This window comes from Rhinolophus ferrumequinum, chromosome 22 (genome assembly GCF_004115265.2).
Source record: "Rhinolophus ferrumequinum isolate MPI-CBG mRhiFer1 chromosome 22, mRhiFer1_v1.p, whole genome shotgun sequence".
Classification (NCBI taxonomy): Eukaryota; Metazoa; Chordata; class Mammalia; order Chiroptera; family Rhinolophidae; genus Rhinolophus; species Rhinolophus ferrumequinum.
In genome coordinates, this window is record NC_046305.1 from 9,567,360 (window position 1) to 9,587,730 (window position 20,371).

The 20,371-nt window shown below is 46.6% G+C and overlaps 1 protein-coding gene across 4 annotated transcripts in view; it reads right to left on the bottom strand.

Annotated features, from left to right (window-relative positions):
• Nucleotides 1-20,371, bottom strand: part of TNR (tenascin R) — a 369,034-nt gene that overhangs the window by 45,349 nt on the left and 303,314 nt on the right. For 3 of the 4 annotated variants that reach the window (XM_033092050.1, XM_033092048.1, XM_033092049.1), the window contains 5 exons: nt 19,496-19,972; nt 13,157-13,420; nt 9,999-10,114; nt 7,628-7,778; nt 2,813-3,082 (listed from right to left, as the gene is read on the bottom strand). In XM_033092050.1, the coding sequence (XP_032947941.1) occupies nt 2,813-3,082; nt 7,628-7,778; nt 9,999-10,114; nt 13,157-13,420; nt 19,496-19,972 (1,278 nt within the window). The remainder of the gene's footprint in view (nt 1-2,812; nt 3,083-7,627; nt 7,779-9,998; nt 10,115-13,156; nt 13,421-19,495; nt 19,973-20,371) is intronic. The other variant, XM_033092051.1, reaches the window with a different exon arrangement.

Sequence of the window (20,371 nt, forward strand, 5' to 3'; positions counted from 1 at the left end):
CTCTGTGGGTCCACATTTTCCCTTTTGATGAGGACACAGTCCTGTTGGATTAAGGCCCATCCTAATGACCTCTTCTTAATTTGAGCTTCTGCAAAGACCTTGTTTTGAAATAAGGTCACATACACACAGGGACTGAAGGTAGGACTTCCAAATCTTTTTAGGGGACACAATTCAACTCCATAACAGCATTCAGGAGAGGTCCAGGGCCTTCAGGTTAAAGCAGCAGCCTCTGGTTGGCCGAACACCCTGGTGGCTGGAAGGATGTGCTCAGAGAGAGAAGGACTTCAATGGGGACAGAGTCTCAGGCATTCCTGAAACTGAAACCAGAGCGAAGAGGGGCAGGGAGGGTCTGGAGCCTGGCTTCTGTCTCGCCGCTGGCCTCGCTCGGTGTGCTTCTGTCAGTGCTCTCCTCTTTCCAAACAGCTCTAAGACCCAGGCAGACATCCTGCTCACCATGCAGGAAGTAAATCTCTGTTTTAATTGCCTGTGCGATTAGTGCGCTCCTGGTGTTGAAGCCATCACCTGGAAAAGCACTTTGGCTAATTTGAATTTAAGCGGAGTTCTGAAATGACTAAAATGACGGAGGGTCCCACCGCGAGGGGCCAGGCCCTCTCATCATTCAACCGGCACCTGCCGGCCCCGGGGCCTTGCCGGATTGTCTGCAAAGCTGTTCCCATCTCCCCACCTCCACACCCCCTGACCCCTTGAGCAGAGGGGAGCAGGTTGGAGGTGCAGGCTGAGGCCACACTGAGAAGGCAGCCACCTCACAGCTGCCAATCTGCCAGGCAGCCCGAAATACAGAATCGCGCAGCAATGAACCGAAACTCAGGGGGAGCTTCGAGGAGGTAGAATGTAATTGTCTTGATTGGAATTTTCCTGGGCCACCAGCCAACCCTGCCTCCATCTTGTCAGCCTCAACATCCAGCGTTGGCTTTTCATCCTGCTGCTCAAGAGCTCTCGTCCCCTCATCCCCTCTCCTGCCTGTTCAAACTCCTTATCTGAGCAAAGCACAAAGAAGCCCCTTTTCAAGCCAATGCTATTTAAAATTTTAAAAGAATGCAGGCCTCGCGGCCCCCAGGAGTCCCCCACAGTCTGGGCGGGCAGTGTCGTGGGGGCACTGGAGGGCTGGGGGAGGAAAGGCTGACCTTGAATTCACCGTGAAGGGACACAGTGTGAGGTGACTCCTCCTGCCAGGCCCTGAGCCGTTTTGGTGAAATGAGGGAAAAGAAGGGAAGAGAAAAGGGCAGCATTTAGTTCCTCTATTTTAAAGGTGTGCACTCGGTCACTGAGCTGCCAAGATGTGTTCAGTAACAAATCTAACCAGTGCGTCTGGGGGGTGCAGTCCAGCCCGGGGGCCGGAGAGAAACCCTAAGAGGGTCTCTTTCAGAATCAGACCCTGTCTTCTGCATTTTGTCAATGTCCACACGTGCTACCTTTAACAGGGAAGCTTTTTCTCCTCCCGATGTTTCCTTCTGTGTGGAGGGAGCCCCATGATAAGTCTCCTGGCCTCTGTCTTTCCTACACTGGGGAGGATGGAATCACTCGATGGTGAGCTTTGTGGCAGGACCTGGGCCGGGGCCTGCTGCACCCCTCTCGTGTGGGATCCACTGCCCCCAGGGGTCAGGCCTCTGGTGGTTCCTCTGTGCTGTAAGTTCGAACTTGATTGGTCCGAACCTTCCACTACTTCTACCCAATGGGGGACTTGCCAGGTCCACAGAGGCTGTCAGTTTGCAAGCCCATCTGGCTCTAACACTAAGCTACCTGCTTCCATCTAGGGGCTAATTTGGCCCCCATCTGTCTTACTCTTTGCTTTCCTTATCAATCGATTTTAAACACAGGTAGAGGAGAGGGTGCGATTTACTGAACCTCCCTGAAGCCCCTCGGCCACAAACCCAGGTGGGATGCTTAAATTAAGGATTCCTCTTCTACTACACCCTGTCAGAAGACGCTGCGTCTTAGGTCTTATGGATACGAGCAGTTTCCTTTGATCATTCAATGGAGTGTTAGCAGAGACTTTCCTTGACATGTGACCTCCCAAGGGCAGAGGGGCCCAGACTGAGAATCTGGGTTACACTACGTGATCACAGGCCCGGCGAGGGTGCCAGGAAGTCTGTCTTTGGATGGTGCCTGTCCTATCTGCCTACTAGATGGCCAGCCTGATGGGCTCCATGACAGTTAGGGAGCAGGTCACCGTGAGGTCTGGCCTTTCCTGACTGTCGGGAAGCTCTTTAACAGACCGACAGCCTTGGGAAGCAGGTGGGTGGGCATGGCAGGCGGCACGGACACGGGCTTACTTCAGCCTGGTGTCTGTGGGAGGCAGGCCCCCCCACTGGCCTTCTCAGTAGTATTTCCACACGGCAGAGTGCGGCACAGAATCTCCAGTGAAGGTCTACGTCCTGTCAGGCAGGTGGGGCTTCCCACACATCCAATGGGAGCCATCATGGCAGAGGAGGCATAATGGAGTTACAGAATTATTAGTATCCAGCAAATAGCAATATTGTCTCGAGGCAGCTGTGCCTTTCCTTAACTCTCCCCAAACTGCCCCTTGGGCTAGTAATGTGGATACGTAAATGCCTTCAGGACAGAGTTCTCATTTTACAAATGAGAAACCTGAGACCATGGGGAAGAGACTTGTATCCGGTGACAGGTCTGGCTGGTCACAGAGGCCCCGAAAACTCTCTTCCTTCTTGCGGTGTCTGTGGTCACATGGACGCTCCAGCACACGTCATCTCACTCCCTCAGTAATCCCGACCCCCAGCAGCTCACCCCCCTCTCTCCTTCCTCGGGCCCCTCCGTCCCACCACAGCCTCACCTGTTGTGAACTGGGTGGTCGTGGCCTTGCTCTCGTTGGTCCCACGGACAGCGCTGGCCCACACCTCGTAACGGGAGCCAGGCCGCAGGGCCTGGACTGAGTATTGGCTTAGGGGAGGCTGCAGCCGGAAGGTGGTCTTCCCGCCTTCCCCGCCCACCAAGCCATATTTCAAGAGAATGAAATCAACTTTGGCTCGAGGCGGGGTCCACTCCACGAAGGCCACCGTGTCGGAGACATCTCGCACCAGGATCTGTGTGGGCCCATCGATGACTGAGTGAGAAGGATCAAACAGAAAAGGCAGTTTGAGAAAAGAGCATGTGAAATTTGACATTCACTCTCTCCCTTCCTGCATACATCAGCCTGGTCAGTCACGGAGAGGAAGGATGCCGTTATCCTATTTTACAGATGAAGAAAATGAGACACAGTAGAAGAAATCTCTTTCCCGTGGACACATAGGTTGGCAATGAGGGAACAGGCTCTGGACTCAGTTCGCCCGAACCTTGCTCTCACTGGTTCTGGATTTTCAGTGCTGGCATGTCCCAGTTTGAGCAGGGGAAGAGCACTTGCTGGCTTGAGAGGGACAACACAGCTTCCGTCTGCAGACAGTAGGACAGAGAAATGAAAACTGAAAACTGAACTTTTGGTGTATGCCCTGCTGTCCAGCTCTCACCTTCTTTGATCCCCGAAGAAAGATCTATAATATTATCAGCCGTATCTAAACATCTGAGACTTCCAACTTGGTTGCTAAACCAAAATGTCCCTGTTCAGCCGTAGGAACAACTTAGTCAACCCAGCTGCTAAGACACTACCAACACCCAACAGACATTTGCATTTGTGACATGAAACATACCTTCTGGTGGAACTGTCTTCTACAAAAAAAACTTCAATTTTGGAAGTCTCTTGTGGGCTATTTTCCCCCCACCTTTCTTGCATATTCCTGAGCCAGAAGGACACTGCAGTCACACACAGTCCTTGAAGATTACTCAGCATATGTCCCTCATGCATCCTGCCTCAGACACTAAGCAGCTGAGGGCACACCATGGTGGGATGGCATCACCCTAGAAAAGCTGGATGGTTTCCTAGGGGGCCCACCATCCATGGTTTTACCACCCACATAGGGTCCTGTTCATATGGAATTAGATGGTGGTGGGGGAGAGGAAGGTGAAAGAATGTGGAAGGGAAATAGAAAGAGAAAGGACTTAGTGAGGAAAATAGAAAATGACCTCCACGTCTCATGGTATGTCTGCATGGCCAGCATGCTCTTCTATGAATTACTCATGACCTTCTAAAGAGTAGGCCCAGCTTCCAAGTTTGCATTTATTATGTGATTACATCCCTCTGGCTGGAGCTGATTAATATTCATATTAATATTCTTCAAGGATTTAGAATTGGAACCAGAGACTCTGATTCTCTGGCTAGCTAGACTTGAATCATGAAAGCTGGTGTGGCCATTCTCTACCCTAGTCACCACATAAATAGAAAACATGTGATCTGGAGAGAGAGAGAGAGAGAGCGAGAGAGCGAGAGAGCGAGAGAGCGAGAGAGAGAGAGAGAGAGAGAGAGAGAGAGAGAGAGAGCCCTCAACTGTGGAATCCGAGTGCTCTCTTTGGGTCGACAGTGTCAGAACTGAGCTGAATGGTGGGACACCCAGCTGATGTCTCAGAGAATTGCTTGGTGTGGGGAACCTCCGTGCTCTCCCCCACTGAATTTGGGTGCAGATTTTTAGGAGCAAATACACAGAGAGAAGCAGAAATGAGTGACTATGTGGAGCTTCTAGATATAGACAGTAACTCGATTCCCGACTTCCATTTTCTGGTTCAAGTCTCTCATGAGACCCAGATGCATTTCTGGCCCTGGGGTTCCATGAGACACTCTATGTCCTTCCAGTAAATTTTCTGTTTTTGCTTTAGCTAGTTAAGAAAGTTTTTCATCCTTGTTACCAGAGAATCTTGACGAAGACTGGTTTTGTAATCAATCCACGCTGGACCACCTCCTCCTCTGTCTCCAGAATGGAGTGTCTAAGTTGGGACTGTCTCAGTCTGACCTTGAGCCTTTCCCTGGGCTCTCAATCCTCTTTCTGGGTCTAGCCCAGTCCTGTTCTCTATTAAGCAGCTTAGGATTTTTGGTCTAACACAAGCCAAAATGAAAATCACCAGACAATTTTGGTGCCACCTGGTTTGAAGTTAAAATAAAGTTCTGTTTTTCATATTTAGGGTAATAATGTGATTTAACAGAACACATCCAGATGTTTTCAGCATGCTGTATTTAGTGGTTTTAGATAACTTGGGCCTTTTTAATTTCATTTAACAGTTAAATGGGGGAAATGGTCTCCTAGCTGCTCTATAAGCATAACGTCTGAAACATAGTAGACGCTCGTAGATTGGTGTTAACGTATATAAAATGAATGGATGATCCTTTGTATCCATGAGAAAGAAGGGAAAGCATTTGAATGAACTGGAACTTATAAAAAAAAACAAAAAAGTCACAGAAACTCAAATGACCGTGTAAGAATTTTGTCCTCCAATTCTTTTTAATCCCCCGAACCCTAGTCTGAATGGATTGCCCATATTAGGACATGATTGTGTAAAAGATAGTTCCAGCTGCAGGAAGTCTTGTAATTTGTATTCCCCAAATGACCTGCCTGGGAGAAGCCAGTCTGAGAGTCTGAGGAGGACTCAGAGCTTCATAGGAGGTGGTTGGTGTAGGTCAGACCTTAGCAGAAGGAAAGAATTAAACAATTGTTTTCTAAAAACAGCAGACAGGGTTGGGAGCCAACCATCTTTTCTGTGGCCACTCTTGGATTCTGCCCTTGGGTTGGCCACTTAGTTGAGATGTTCCATTCCAGTCAAGGAGGTATCAGCTTGCTTTCAACTTAGGCCCTAATTTCTAAACAAACACAAGTCCTATTCAAAAAGTAAAATGGAATAAATAGTCTTCTTTCCATTTCTTCATGTCTCGGTACACAATGCCAACATATTAACTGGGACATTTTTTTCTTAATTGGAAAAATAATTCTCCCTAGCTTTACCTCACATTTCTAGATCTGGACTTTTGAATTTTCATCTTAAGAAACTTCCAAACCAAATAATACTGCAAAATTCATAAAAAAATGTGGTTTGAGTAGACGAGTAAGGTCGGGTTGGGCTATCTTCTCGAAGAGCTGCCGGTACTTTGGAAGAAAAACATTCTACAACTGCAGTGTTCTTCTCTGCCCTCTTACAAACCATCTCTTTCTTCTAGCCTTTGGATTTCTAGTAATGCTTTCTGAATATCAAATTCCCAGAAGGACTTGGGGACCTTGAAACATTTCATATCAAAGGAGGAGAGAATATACATGTTATGAGATATCAGCTCTTGGGTTCCAGATAACCTTGGGGAGCAAAGCCCCGAGCATCTGCAGAGAGTCCTACAAGAGAACTTTTAGGTTTTATGGCTAAGAGGTTGCTTCTAAAACATATTTGGATTAGAACACTGGTTTTAAAGCCTTTCTTGGGATGATAATATTCTTTTTCTTTTTTTTAAGAACAAAATCTTAAATGAGCGTGTAAAGTGTAAAACAGATAAAAATGGAGCTGCTTTAGTTGAAGGGTGTGATGGGCATGGAAGCGGAATAATTAGAGACCTGGATGTCCACTTCGTCTTTGCCTCAGGGCACAGCCATGGAACCCCAGTGCTTTAATGAAACATAATCTAATACCACAAGAGTTTTAAACAATGTTTTCTAGACTGACCGTAAGCCACAGCACCTGATGCTGTTTAGTTTGGATCCAATGAGCAAAGTATGACTCATTTATCCAAACACGTCTCATTACCCAGTGCTGTGCTTCCCTTTTCTGGCCAACTCGGCCTTTGTCCTCGACCCATGACTGGCTTTCTTAGGTGTCAATTTCTGTTTATGAAAAATAAAGCTGTACCAATATTCACATATCTCCGTGACTAACACGGAAAGTTGCTTAACCTTCGATTCTCAGCTCTCCCATCCATAAAATGAGAACCGAGAATGACACCAGATGCTATTTATAACTTGTGAAAAATGTGTGGTGAGGGCATCCACATACGCATCACAATGGCTAATGTACCGCATTCAAGTTGAACAGCCTTTGTCAACCAAGGAAACCATATGGCAAAACACAACACAGTTAATGAATCAAACCTAGAAATATGATCTTACATGAGACGAACTGTGGGGATGAAAGAGTAATCAACTGAAGTCATCACCTTGAACAGAGACCCAGCCAACACTACTGGTGTTAAACGACTTGTTCTCTGTGCTTTCACTTTCACGTGTGTTCTCTGCGTCCGTGTGTGTACCAGGTACTCAGCACGGACTCTTGGCCACACAGCGCTAGTGACTTCCAGTGCTTTATCTTATCCTCCTGTCAACTCCAGAAAGGAAGTATTATTGTTCATCATCTTAAAGTGAATGAAGGTTTGGGAAGTGTTGGATGACTTTCTTCAAATCTCACAGTAGGTAAGAGTGAGTCAGCCCTTGCTGGTTACAAAGCTCAAGATACTAGGGGCTGACAAAGGAGGCCTCCTGAGGAGTAAGATCACAAGAAATACACTGGAAATCTTCACCAAGAATTTTCCCCAGAGAATTGTCTCCCAGATTTCTGTACTTGCCAGGAGAAGCAATACAGAAGATGTTCACCTTAGTATCTGGTAGAGTAGCTTCATCTCCAGGTACCAAAATGGTTCTCAGCTCCGGGAGAAGTCCTAGCACCCCGTTGTCTGTCTATTTCTCGGGTGAGTCTGCAGCTCTCTCCCCTGGGTGACGGGATGGGTACCACAGGAAGGGATATTGGAGGCACTCACCGGTAGAGATGCTGGCCGAGGTGGGAGGGCTCCGGGCTTGTTCTTTCAATGCTACCACGTTGACAGTGTACTCCTCCCCAGGCTTCAGTCCTGTCTGGTTGAAGGATGTAACATCACTGGGGAGCTGGGCGATTACCCCTCCTTCATTGTTCTGGAGGGTGCGGGGAAGGGAGAAGCAGAGAAAGCAAAAGAGACAATCACTGGCAGAGAAAGATGTTCCACTGTTTGCAAATTGTGAATTAGAAATGGGGACCACTCCTTTTCCCTCCATGCTGAGAGCTGGGTGTCTGGGGCCAGGAACAACTCCCAGCAGGCTCAGTAAGAAGGCCACCACTCTACGAAGATTTGGTAAATGGAGAAAACCAATTTTCAAGAACATTTCTTTGGCCTTTCCTGAGTCTATCGAGTTCTCCAATAAAAATTAGTCATCAGGTGATGTAAATTGGCTCTTGCCATAAATAAAATGTTTGACGGTTACAGTTAATATCCATCAGATTTTTGGGCATTTATCATGATGAGCATGTCCTTGGCTATTTAGACGAGTAGAGGGGAGTGTGTGTGTGTGTGTGTGTGTGTGTGTGTGTGTGTGTAAACATCTCCGTGTACAAACACAGCATTTTCTAAACTAAGACATTGCCATTTTTTAATGAGCCAGGGCTATTATTTTGCTATGTCTGGAGTTTCTCATGGTGTTACACTGGGTACAAATTTGTCAATGTCTTATTTCCCTTCCACCCAGATGAGTTAGGAGTCAGTGACACAACCAACTATGAAGTACAGAGATGAGAAAAAGGAAGCATGGAACAAAGAATAATGCAGAGGAGAAAGGAAAGAGACAAATCGGGGGAAGAGAAATGAGAAAGATCAACGTGACGATGTTGTATTACCTACCAAACTACGCACCTACCTACCTGTCTGTCTATTGTTATACATTTTCTATGCGCGTCCTTGGAAATGGAGGCGACAAAGAGAACTCTGGCACTGCCCTTCTCTCCTGTCCTTTGGAATGCCCTATATGTGATTCGGAGCCATACGCTTATAAATCAGTGTGACAAATGCCCCGCAGTGGCCTCAACCTACAGATCACACTGGAATTCCATGTGGCCGTGTATTTGACCTTGGCATGCCCTTGCCAACCCCTCTTATTTTTCAAGTTAGACATAAAGCAGGCAAACCTGCATTGTTTTTTTTCTGCCTGAGCAGTAGGGTGACATGATTCTCTCCGAATTGTTATAAACCCACTTGCCTGCCATACTTGACTGATCATGTTAGTACCAATAAGACATAGGGTAAAGTATTTGTATAGAATGTCTGTTTAGATGTGTGTAGCATGCGACGACATGACTCTATCCACATAAGCGGGGGTGAGGGGGCACCCTGGTTTAGACAGAAACCTGGAATAGCAAGTGGACTCCCAGGTGGTTGTTCGAAGCTGCCACCAACTAGCTGCCTGATGTCATTTAAGTTTGCAGAGTCTTAGTCTCTATAGACTACACAAACTGGATGTAAAATGAAGGGTTGTTCTCCGGGAACTTGAAGGTCTTTCGTAGCTCCAACCGTCCATGCCTCTAAAAGGGTGTCGTCACAGTCTTAGTGGCCAAAAGTGTGTCATATATTGTTAAGTCTGATGAACGACTGAAGAAATGCTCTTCGATATTGAAAGACGAAGATAGAGGGAAGGAGTATGAGAAGACATTATACCCCCATGAGTGACAGAGTTAGGGAAAACATCAGTAGGGTCAACAGATCCTGGAAAACTAGAACTAGTCAGGTACCTTGGAAACATTAGTTTTCGATTAATACTACTTTAAGGAATAGAAAGGCATCTTAGGATACTTTTAACTCAAAGGCCAACAATGTGAATCGGTTGAAGACAAAATTTTCTCAATGAACAGGTTATAAAAGGTGTTTTTGCATTAATCTTCTAACCTTTAGAGACTGGAGCCACGTAAGCTGACTTTTGGCGCATCTGTCTGCACAGAATGAAGTTGAGAGCGGATCACGTGATGGGTTCGTGTGGCTTCCCTTAGGTCCTAAAGAGAAGCCCCAGCTTTTTGAAGGTCTGGTTATCAGACTCGCTAAAAATCACAGCTTGCTAAACGCTAGAGCTTCCTGAGCAGAGAGCTGGGGATGGTGGCTTCTGCTTCCCACATCCTGTCATCTAAGGCCAGCGTGCGCGTCGCGGGCTTCTCACCACACGTTGTGAAAGGAATATTCTCTAGCCCAGACACCCACACAATGCCCCTTTGTGTCCTGAGTGGTGCAGAGAGAGAGAGAGAGATCGGGCAGTGCCTTCTTTGCTGCCCAATTTCACGCTGAGGGTAGACATTCTCCAAACGAGGCTGTTTAGCAGTCTGGCCGTGGGCCTTACCTTTGGAATGAAGCTGATCTCCCATCCATCGAAGGAGAAAGAGAAGGGCTCCCACTGCACCTCCACGGTGGTCTCTGTGATGGTCTTGAACCGTAGGCCTTGAGGAGTAGAGAGATCTGGAACACAGCGTGGTGGGAGACCGTGTCATGGCTTCCTTGGCAGGGACAGCACCACCTGGGCTTTGGCTGGGGGCGCCCCCTCCATGCCATGGATGTGGTGGGTGAGCCCTGTCTTACTACATACATGGTAGGTCCCAGATGCGGGGTTGGCCCACTCCATGGTGACCCTGTGCCAAGTGTTGAGTAAACATAACTAACAAGCTAATCAATACTTTTAATGCTTTCAATGACCTAATAGGTTAATATGAAAATACATAAGTCACACTTTCCTTACTAGTGTGGTGAATCTTAGACCTTAACATAAGGCCCGTTTTTTGGAGAAATCGAATGCTGTCTTTGGAGGCCTTATGGGTTCCTGAGAAGCAATACCATGGCTAACATCAGCATTCCCACTTCATACCCGGGAAAAGGGAAGCACAGAGTGTTGGCTAAAGATGTGGAACAAGCTCACTTCAGAATAGAAACTCGGGTCCTCTGATGGGCAGTAAGAGCATTTTCTTTAGCTCAAACCATCAAGTCTTGGATGGTCTGAAATTTCCATTTCATGTCCATGAGCAAAGCAAAGGCACATACAAAGGACAACAGCAGGGTTTTTGTTCTCATTTGACTCTCTCCTTTTCTCCAGTTGTTCCTATATTATTTCTCTCTTCTCTCCCTCACTCACCTTTGCCTCCCTTATTTTGTTATTTTCTTCCTCTTTTAATCTCCTTCTTCTCTCTCTCTCTCTCTCACTCTCTCTCACACACACACATACACACACACACACACACACACACACACACACACACACACACATATGGACAGGTCTAGTGAGGTGGAAACACTGGCCCTGAAATACGCCAGTGTGACTTTTCTCAGTTCTGGGGGGAGCCTGCTCCCATCTTAGCTTTGCTTCCCTTGGGATATTCCCATTGAAAAACAGACAGAGTCTCATTCTTGTTGTGTGGAAGCTTCCTCACGCTTCTTGGTGGGAAGGCGGGGCTGGTTCTGATGAACCCACATGAAGGCATGTCAGGTGAGTTTACATGAATTGTCCTTGTCACCTGGGAGCCTGCCTGAGGGGATGCCCTGACTTGGCATCAGAAATGACACAGGAGATGGAAACCTCATCATTGCATGTGCACATGGATCAAAGAGAAGACGCTTGGGAGCCAGGCCAGGTGCTTGCTGTGGTGACTCATCTCGGAGCAAGGTGGGGAAAGCGGCAGATGGTGACCTGCATCTCCACAATCACTGCAGATATTTAAAACTAGTTCTCAGGCACCAAAGGAATTGAAAAAAAAAAAAAGGTCAAATATAAACAGAGATAATTATAGGCATATTAACAGAGTCAGCATTCATAGGAAGAGTCCAATATGCTAACAGGGTATTTGTCATCTGAAAAGCAAGGGGACAAGACGACTTCTTAAATCCTGTCCCCTCTGCCTGGCCCTATCCTTGCATCCTTCAAAGCTCAGGTCAAGCCCTTGGGTCTCTGTGAAGCCTCCAAGCCAACTCTTCTTACTTTGACCTCCCCCTTTTTTGAACTTTCATGGCATTTGTCACGCGAATGCCATCTTGTCATTTGAGATCTACATAATATGGGCTCCAGTCTCTTATCCCATATTTGGTGATAAGTCCCATTGACTGACTCGGGACTTATGTCTCATGGTCACTTCTTGTCCTAGCTCCCTGCTGCTGCTAAAAATCTCTGTGTGATATAATTTTTGTGATATAATTACAAAAAATATTTGGTCTTCGTCCCTGGATCCTGGCACACAGAGCCGAAAGCCCTTGGAATCTCTGGAGTAGTGAGTGTCTTTTGTACGATTACGAGATAACTGTTGGCTGGGGCCCCTCGATCGTCTCCAGAAAAACCAAGCCATGGCTTGCAGTTGTGCTCAGAGAGGGCATGGCAGCTCCTTGCCCTTCCCCCCACACCTTGCCTTGTGTATCTCGTCCACCTGGCTGTTCCTGCTTTGTATCCTTTATAATAAGCCAGGAACAGTTAAGTCAAGCACTTCCCTGAGTTCTGTGAGTTGTTCTAATGAATCATCCAATCTAAAGGGATTACGGGAACTCCTTGAATTTATAGCCAGTGGGTCGGAAGTACTGGTGACAACCTGGGACTTGTGACTGGTACCTGAAGTGGGGGCAGTCCTGTGAGACCGTGGCCTAAATTTGTGGGATCTGACACTCACTCCAGGTAAATAGTGTCAGAATTGACTTGAACTGTGGGCTGCCCAGCTGGCGTCCGAGAGTTGGAGAAGTGCCTTCCTAGTTTACTCCTTAATGTAGTCAATTTTAATAGCTGATATGCAACCGTTTAAAATTTCTCTATGCTTAAATAAACATACAATATATGGATACACACTGGTGGGAGTATTTCCCTGTCTGAAATAAGAAAGTCCATTTCTCATGGTGAGCAGTTTAGCTTGCTCTCTGTTTCTGTCTCAGTCTCGCTTTCTTTTTCTCCCCATTGAATTTTTCTAATCTATATTCTAAAGCCTCAACTTTTATAACCAAAGTGAACTATCAAGATATTTTGCAAAACCAAAGACCGGCAAGAAATCATGCCCCCTCTCTATGAGAAGTGGGTGTTTTCGGCTATGGTTTTACATAAGATTTGTCCCAGTCTGCCATATATTTACCATCCGTAACCTACTATTCAGCCCTTTCGTACGACACCTCCTATTGCACATCTCCTGGTTTTGAAACTCGAACTCGATTCAAAGTCTGTGTAATTCTCATACTTTCCTTGACTTCCAATCAGATTCTAGCTTATAACAAGTCAGAGCTCAGTCATTAAAGTACTTCTTGTCCTTTGGTTATGTCACTGATGGGAGCTAACCGAATCTGGAAACTCTCTTCATCGGAAGTGCCTGTTTAAGGCTGTCCCCTTTCCTACGCGGGCCATGTCGGAAGCCCTGGCCCTCAAGAGCAGTGATTGCTGCAGGCATCCCCGGAGAAGGCAGAAAAGACACTGTGTATCAGTATGAATGCCCATGATCTCATGTAGGAGAAAAGAACAATGGAGCAGGGTGGGGACATGGTACGTACGGGTGGCCACCTTGGCAGTGATGGGAAGGCTTAGGGTGTTGCTAATGACAGCATAGACGCTGAAGTTGTAGGTGAGACCTGGCTCCAGCTCCGTGACGGTGACACCACTCCAATCTCCAGGCACCCGCTGCTGGAGCTGGAGGCCCCCCAGGGCCGTCGGCTGGTAAGAGATCACATATTCCGTCACTGCCATCGGCCCGTCCCATTCCAGCTCAATGGACCTGTCGCTGACACCAGCCACTCGCAGGTCCTCTGGAGGGGCAGCTACCGGGAGGCAATACACAGACAGCATGAGCTCAGGGGACCGCCTTCCCCATCCTCCACTCAACTTCTGCCTCACATCGCACCCACGTGCCCTGTCTGTATGTGCTGCTCAGCTCAGTGGCTGTGGGAGGTTTGGAACTCCCTTCGTGGGCAGGTTCTCCTCCTTCTGTGCTCAGGTCTCCCATCTCCATAGTGCCCTGCGTTAGCGGTGTGCTGGAGCCCGCTCCTACTGGCTCGTGAAAGTTGGTTGTCAAATGTTCAGGAATTTTGCAAGACAGTTGTTAAATACAGCCATTACGAAAGATAGAATTTCATAAACTCACAAGTGGGTAAATTAATTAAAGACAAAGCTAATAAATACTCAAAACGCCTCATTTTATCTGTACCCATAAGGTAATTTATGTGGGTTGTGTCTCTCTGGCGGAAATACTATAGGATTGTGCGTGACTGAATAGCTATTGCCAGCTCCATCTTTAGTGGCATCATGTTAGTACTTTGGAATTGGTCACAAAGGGAGTGTTTACACCATGGAAATTGGCAAATGCTACAAAGCAGGGCTTGTTCTTTTTTCCCCACAGGGAGCTAGTTAGATATTTAACAGCATACCACTGGCCAACATTTTTGGTAGTTTAATAAGTAATTGTCACCAGATTACCCTGGGAGCCAATATTTGATTTTGCAAGTGGAAATAAAGGCTTATTCCTAATTATCATGGAAAATAGAAGAAGCCAAAACAGTGAGTCCTGGATATCATGGACTGCTGAAGATATTCAATAACACTTTGTTGTATCATTTTTCCCTGTTAAAAGGAGACTGTTTAAATTTTGAAAGAAATGAAACTTGCGTTAAACTAATTTTTATTAGCCTTGATCTTGGGGAGGACGATAAAGAAACATTCTTGAGGGCTTTGCTCTTCCCCCTTGTTCTACTTTTCAAATGCTATTCAAAGAATCGCCAAAGATGAAACCTCATTGATATCGTCTTTCATGTATGGTTCTCTTGGGAAGGGAACATTCACCTGAAGTGTGGTATTTAATCATTGAACCTTGAAGACCAATTAGGAGGCAAACTCCAGGGGGCCTGTAATGGATCCTGCATATAGACTGAATCAAAGATCGGGCCAATATTTAAATCGGCATAATTAGTTTATCAATTTATATGTAGAGGAGGCATGGTTCGTTTAAGTGTTGTCTTTGGTTTAGAATTTCTCCTCTGAGAATTTTCACTCTTCCAGCTTTACAAGAGCGTAGGGCAGAGCCAGCTGCTGCGCACGGGACCTGGGAGTGGAGGATGCCTATTCTCTGTCAGCAGCAGAAGTGAGAGGCTCAGACTCAGCGGGTGGCATTTAGGGACCTATATTTGCAATGGTAGGCAATTGCTTCGACTGCTTTTGCCCAGAACTGTCCATCGTATAAAACAGCCTAGATAGCCGTGCTTCCTCTGATTGAAGATGGCAAATGGTGACCGAAAGAAAAAATGTGAAATATAATTTTTAAATGCATAAAACTAAGTAACTGTAAATGAAATTTAAATAAACTTTCAAAAGGTAATTTATAAGCTTATATAGTTTCTAATTCTGACATTATTAAAGCTCTGAATGCACTAAGAATTTTGGGATAGCCTGAAAAATACATACAAAATAGAACCTGTCAGTATGATTATAGTGAGTATTTATTATTCATCAGGCACAATGCCAGATAGTCTTCCATGGCTTATCTAGTTTCATCCTCTCACCGATGCTATGAGATAGGTATTATTACTACTCCCATTCTACAGGTCAGGAAACTGGTTTACATAGGCAGCAACACATACGCTAGGGTTTGAACCAGGCAGAACGAGTCTAGAACCTCTTATCCAGTAAACAACACCACTTTACATTTGCATAGCATTTCACAATCTATAAAACATGTTCAGACATACCATCCAACTAGAATTTTTTAAAAATCCTTTCATAGAAGCCCTATGACGTCCATGGGGTAGATATCATGATCCCAATTTCGCAGATGGCGAAACTGAGACCCTCGCCAAAAGTCAGGGAATTGGGTCATAACAGAACTGATTCTCAAACCCAGGGTCTTCTACACTTTGTGTTCTTTCCCCTGTAGTTTGTCGAATGGATTTAGGATTGTGCCACAGGCCTTTTTTCAAGGGAAACTGGATGAGAGAATAATTCAGACTCTTTTAGGGGGTACTTCCAGACTGGTGCTTCTCCTAGAGGTAAAAGCTTCTTTTCTAAAAGGTTCTCTGGTGCTTGCCTCCTGTGACTCAGCACACGGATTCCAGGTTCCCTGTGTAGGACTTCTCCTGTCAGAGTGACAGAAACGGCCATTGCAAATTTCAAGTGACCAACAACCCAGGGGGCATTTGGGACAAGCCAGTATTCCTTTTGGGTTCCTTTCTTCCAGGAAATCAAACTAATAATGACAACAGGGAATGCTCCAAGCTGAGCATTTTAGGAATTTAAAGTAAAAAAGAGGCACGGAAGGATTTTTTATCTCGACCACTTAACTTGGCAAAGTTCTACCTTGAGACCTGAGGCTGGTGGTGCCACTGCCTTCACTTCTGATGAGAAAGCAGGAAGTGTCATTCCTGGCAGAAGTCCTCTGGAGAGTGACAGCCCGACGGAGGAAAGCATCACCACTTGCCCTATAATCAAGCTGCAGCTGTGTACATTGGGTGTCAGTCATTCTTACACAACAAAGTGATGCTGAAGTACAAAGCAGACTGTAAAAGAGTCCTATGCCTCGATCCAGGGAACTTAGGGTGGGTGCAAAGTAAACTTAGCCTTCCTTTCTGGGGTTCTCACTTTGAAACTTGGGGAATAGCAGGCAGTTCTAAAGGGAGCCACGGTGGCTTCAGGAACTGTTGAAGTTGCTTCTCTGCAAGGAAGCCATGCTGTTTCCTTTGTAGGCTTGCATCACTCTGGCACATTTGTGGTGAGAACAGTTAGAATTAGTTCCATGCAGTGTTTTGCTCCAAGGAGCGAGTGATTTCAGGTGCCAAAGGTTGGGCTGGACGCAGTGCTGGCAGAGGCAGAGGCTGACGTTCATGAATCCCCATAGGTCTGACTGAAGTCCAGGGAACAGCTTTCTGGATTGTTTCAAGTCCCTGCTCTGGTGGTTCTTTTATCCCGTTGACTCATTGGGAGTTTCGGCCAGCTCACTGGCCAGCAGCCGCACTGACCTCCCTCGCTGGGGTAGGAGTGGACAAATGGTTTAATGTGCTTCTCTTCCCACGTCCAACATCTAATTTTATTTTTAAATCATTTGACAGGGCTTGACTTTCATATCAAAAGACTATTTCTTTGTGTATGTGGCTTTTACATTTTTTTAATTTTACTTAGCATCCCGGAGAGGATTAAAGAGTGCTAGAAGTTGGTAGGAGACCAGGGTTCTCATTCTTGCTCCACCATTAATTAGCTGTCTGGCTCTGGAAACATCTTTCTGGTCTCTGGGCTGCTGTTCTTTAAATTTGTGAAATGAGAAGCCCAGAGTAGCTTCTTTCTACGGTCTAAGTGCCCATATTCATGAATTTTTTTTTTTTTTGGTCCTATTATCTTCATACAGCCAGGGAACAGAGGCAAAAAGGTTGAGATTTCATCCCAAGACACACTATGAACAAAGATCAAGGCCAGGAGTCAAACACAGTGACCTCGCCAGCACGATTCAATTGTATTCAGGCTCCAGCTGCCCGGGGGGGCCTCAGAATGAAATCCACACAATGGGCAGCTATTTTCCATGCCCTTTCCAGAGAGGAAAGAATGACCTACAAGGCAGTACATTTTGTGGCTCTCCATGTTTTCACCTTCCTCACTCTTCTCTCTTCTCTCCTCACTGCTGTTGGCGAGAGCAGCAGTCACACTGTCGTGTATGCACCTGGCCAGAAATGTCCAACAGTGGACAAATAGCCCCCTCGCCTACAGCCTTTTCACAAAGAGCAAGCAAAGTAGCACTTTAGATAATGACCTAGATACTTCTCTGGAAGCGACCCGTGGCATTTGGTTTAAAAGGCAGGCATTGAGAGCAGTACCTCCTGTGATGAGTGGTGGCTCCAGGGTTGCTATAGAAACAGATGGAGATTATGTAACTGTCCTTCCTCACATGCTTTGGGAACCTGGAAAGTAATTTATCTGGGCCTCTAGGAGTCTTCCTCGAACAGCACAGAGGGAACGTGTTCATGGTTTGGACTCAGCCCAGTTGTAGTTGCGCTGACAGCTGCTGAGTCTTCCTTGAGTGACCAGGACGGTTTCTCTCCAGTTCAGGCTGGACCCTGGATCAGGTTAAAATTCTGTCTGCAAAGGGACCTGTCCCTGTAGAAAAGCAGGGTCAAGAACATTACAGGTATGTCCAGCCCAAAAGAGATCAATTCTATTCCGAAGCAGGTGGACTATCGAATAGCCACAGGTAGCAGTGGTCCCCGTGGAGTCTTGGGACCTCTGATGGGGCCTCATGGAGCCTGTCCTGTGGGCGGGAACTACGACCACACTCCAGCCTCTCCTCCCCCAGCAACTACCTAGTGACTTTACATTCAGAAACATCGAGGCTTAACTTCTGCTTGAATTTTCCTGCAGAAAAATTGATATAATGCCTCAGCATATTTTTAGAAAGATTTTCCAATTCAGTAAACAAAATTAGGAGGCTCAATGAAATAATTGAATCTGAAATAAAATGAAGGAACATGAGACTATTTTCCCCTAAGCAGTACATTATTGTATGTTTGTGGGGTTTTCTTTTTTTGTTGTTGCTATTGCCACTGATCTTTGGAAAGAATTTAAGATGAAGCCACAGGTGCAGGAACCTTTTCTAACTGGTCTATTATCCAGGTGTGAACCACTGACGATGCCAAAGAGACCTCCTAGGCTTTATCCCGTAAACCGATGTCAGAGGCTGGTCAGAAAAATTCTTAGAATCAACCCATCAGGAGGTTTTCTTTTTCTTTTTCTTTTTTTTTTAAGGGTATGTTTTCTTTTTCCTTTTTTTTTTTTAAATTTATTGGGGTGACGATTGTTAGTGAAATTACATAGAGGGTAAGGGAGATGAGGGTAAGGAGGTTTAAAAATATTTGTTTGTTGTTATTTTTAAATTTAAAATTTTCCCCCAGGGGCACCCTGAGCCCACGGATACAGACTGAACTATCAGTGGAAAGGATCACGGTCAGTTGCTTAATCTGTACTGTTGGAAACACACACAGATGTAACAGCAAGAGTCACTCATTTCATCGGAAGAGGAGAGCGGTAATAGTGAGGTGATGAAAATCATCTGACTTCAGGCAAAAAGAAGTCGTCTCCAAGGAGAAGTTGGTATCTTTCCCACTGCTGGATTTAGATCTTCATTTTAGGACATTACCTTTGTTTTGGTTTCCATGGTGGAGACTACTCGTGTATATGGGGTTGTTTCCATTTTACTGTATGTCACCTGGACAAAGTGACGCGCAGCCTTTCATATTCTGTACTAATTGGTACAAATGTGAGTTGTTGCGTGTTGCCTTTAGTGCTTTATTCCCATTTACGCTTAATTCCTTGCCTACAAATGCTTTTTTCCACGCAGACGCTAGACCATTTCATAAATGAACACCACTTTGCAATATGGAAGCTCCAAAATAACCAGAGGGGCTGGTTAGTCTGGTGAGCACAGACTAAGCGCTTTCTCACACGGCGGCATTGTAAGAAGACAAGTCCGGGACATGATGCCAAGCAAAGCGGGCGTTTTGGAGCCGGCCGAGCTCTCGGATGCCCTCTGAGTTAGAGTGGCCTGGCCTAAAGTGGCCCCATGGCTCTCCTCTACCTCAAGGACAGTAGAATGCTGTCACCATTACCATTGCCTTTGCTCCAGTCCAAGGGTAAGAGTCATCTTTCATCCTGAACTTGACCTTTTCTGGTTTCCGCCCTTTCCCCTCTTAAATCGGCCTCATCAATTGTGATGGACTCAAGAGATCAGCTCTCTTGGAAAGCAAATGAGCACAACCCAACTGGGAATCATTTTCCCTAAACTTCACCTTCCCTCCATCTCACTTTCCCCTTCCAGTTAGTTTGCTGGACCACCCTGGCCCAAGGCCCCACAGAGCTTCCCTTCCTACCTGCCGAGCAGTCAGGGCCCTGGAAGCCCTCTTCACAGAAGCAGAGCCCCTCCTGGCAGTGTCCTCGCCCACTGCATGCGTTCAGACACCGCTGCTGGCTGCAGTCCTCACCAACGTAGCCCTCCTGGCATAAGCAGGTACCATTGGCGCATCTCCCTTTCCCCGAACAGTCCCCGGGGCACCTCAGCTCGCTGCAGTCCTCGCCCGCGTAGGGCTCTTCACAGACACACTCCCCGTCCACGCAGAGCCCCCGGGAGCTGCAGTCGGTCGGGCACCGGAGTTCAGAACAATCATCACCACTATATTCACTGTCGCAGACGCACTGGCCATCCACACACACGCCCCGGCTGGAGCAGCCCAGGGGGCAGTAGGGCTCTGAGCAGTTCTTGCCAAACCAGCCTTCATGGCAGATGCAGCCACACGACTTGAAGCTAAAGTTGCCGTGGCCACTGCAGTGAGGGATATAGTCCAGCTGTCCTGGAAAGGTCAAGAAGAAGGTCAGAGGGCAGCAGTGGCAACTCCTGTAGACGGTGCATGGGGAGGGCTGGGGAGAGACCTCTCTGATCAGATTTATGTTGCTGAGAGTGAAGCTCAGCCTGTGTAATCAGTTTCATAACTATTTCACCTGACGTGTTGTCTGTGCCTCGCACAGGGCTGTGGGCGAGGATGGATGGGATCGGGTCACTTGTTGTCAAGAGCTCCCCCTCAGTGTGGCTCAGCTTGGGTTCTTGAGGAGGAGCCTTTAGATGAGGAGTCAGGTGAAAGTGACTTCTTAGAAAGTGCTCACTCGCAGGAGAAACTGGCTGGGGAGAGGGGAAGACTGGGGGAGGGAAGAAGCCCAAACCAGGCTGCCTTATCACACCAAGTCCTGGGGGG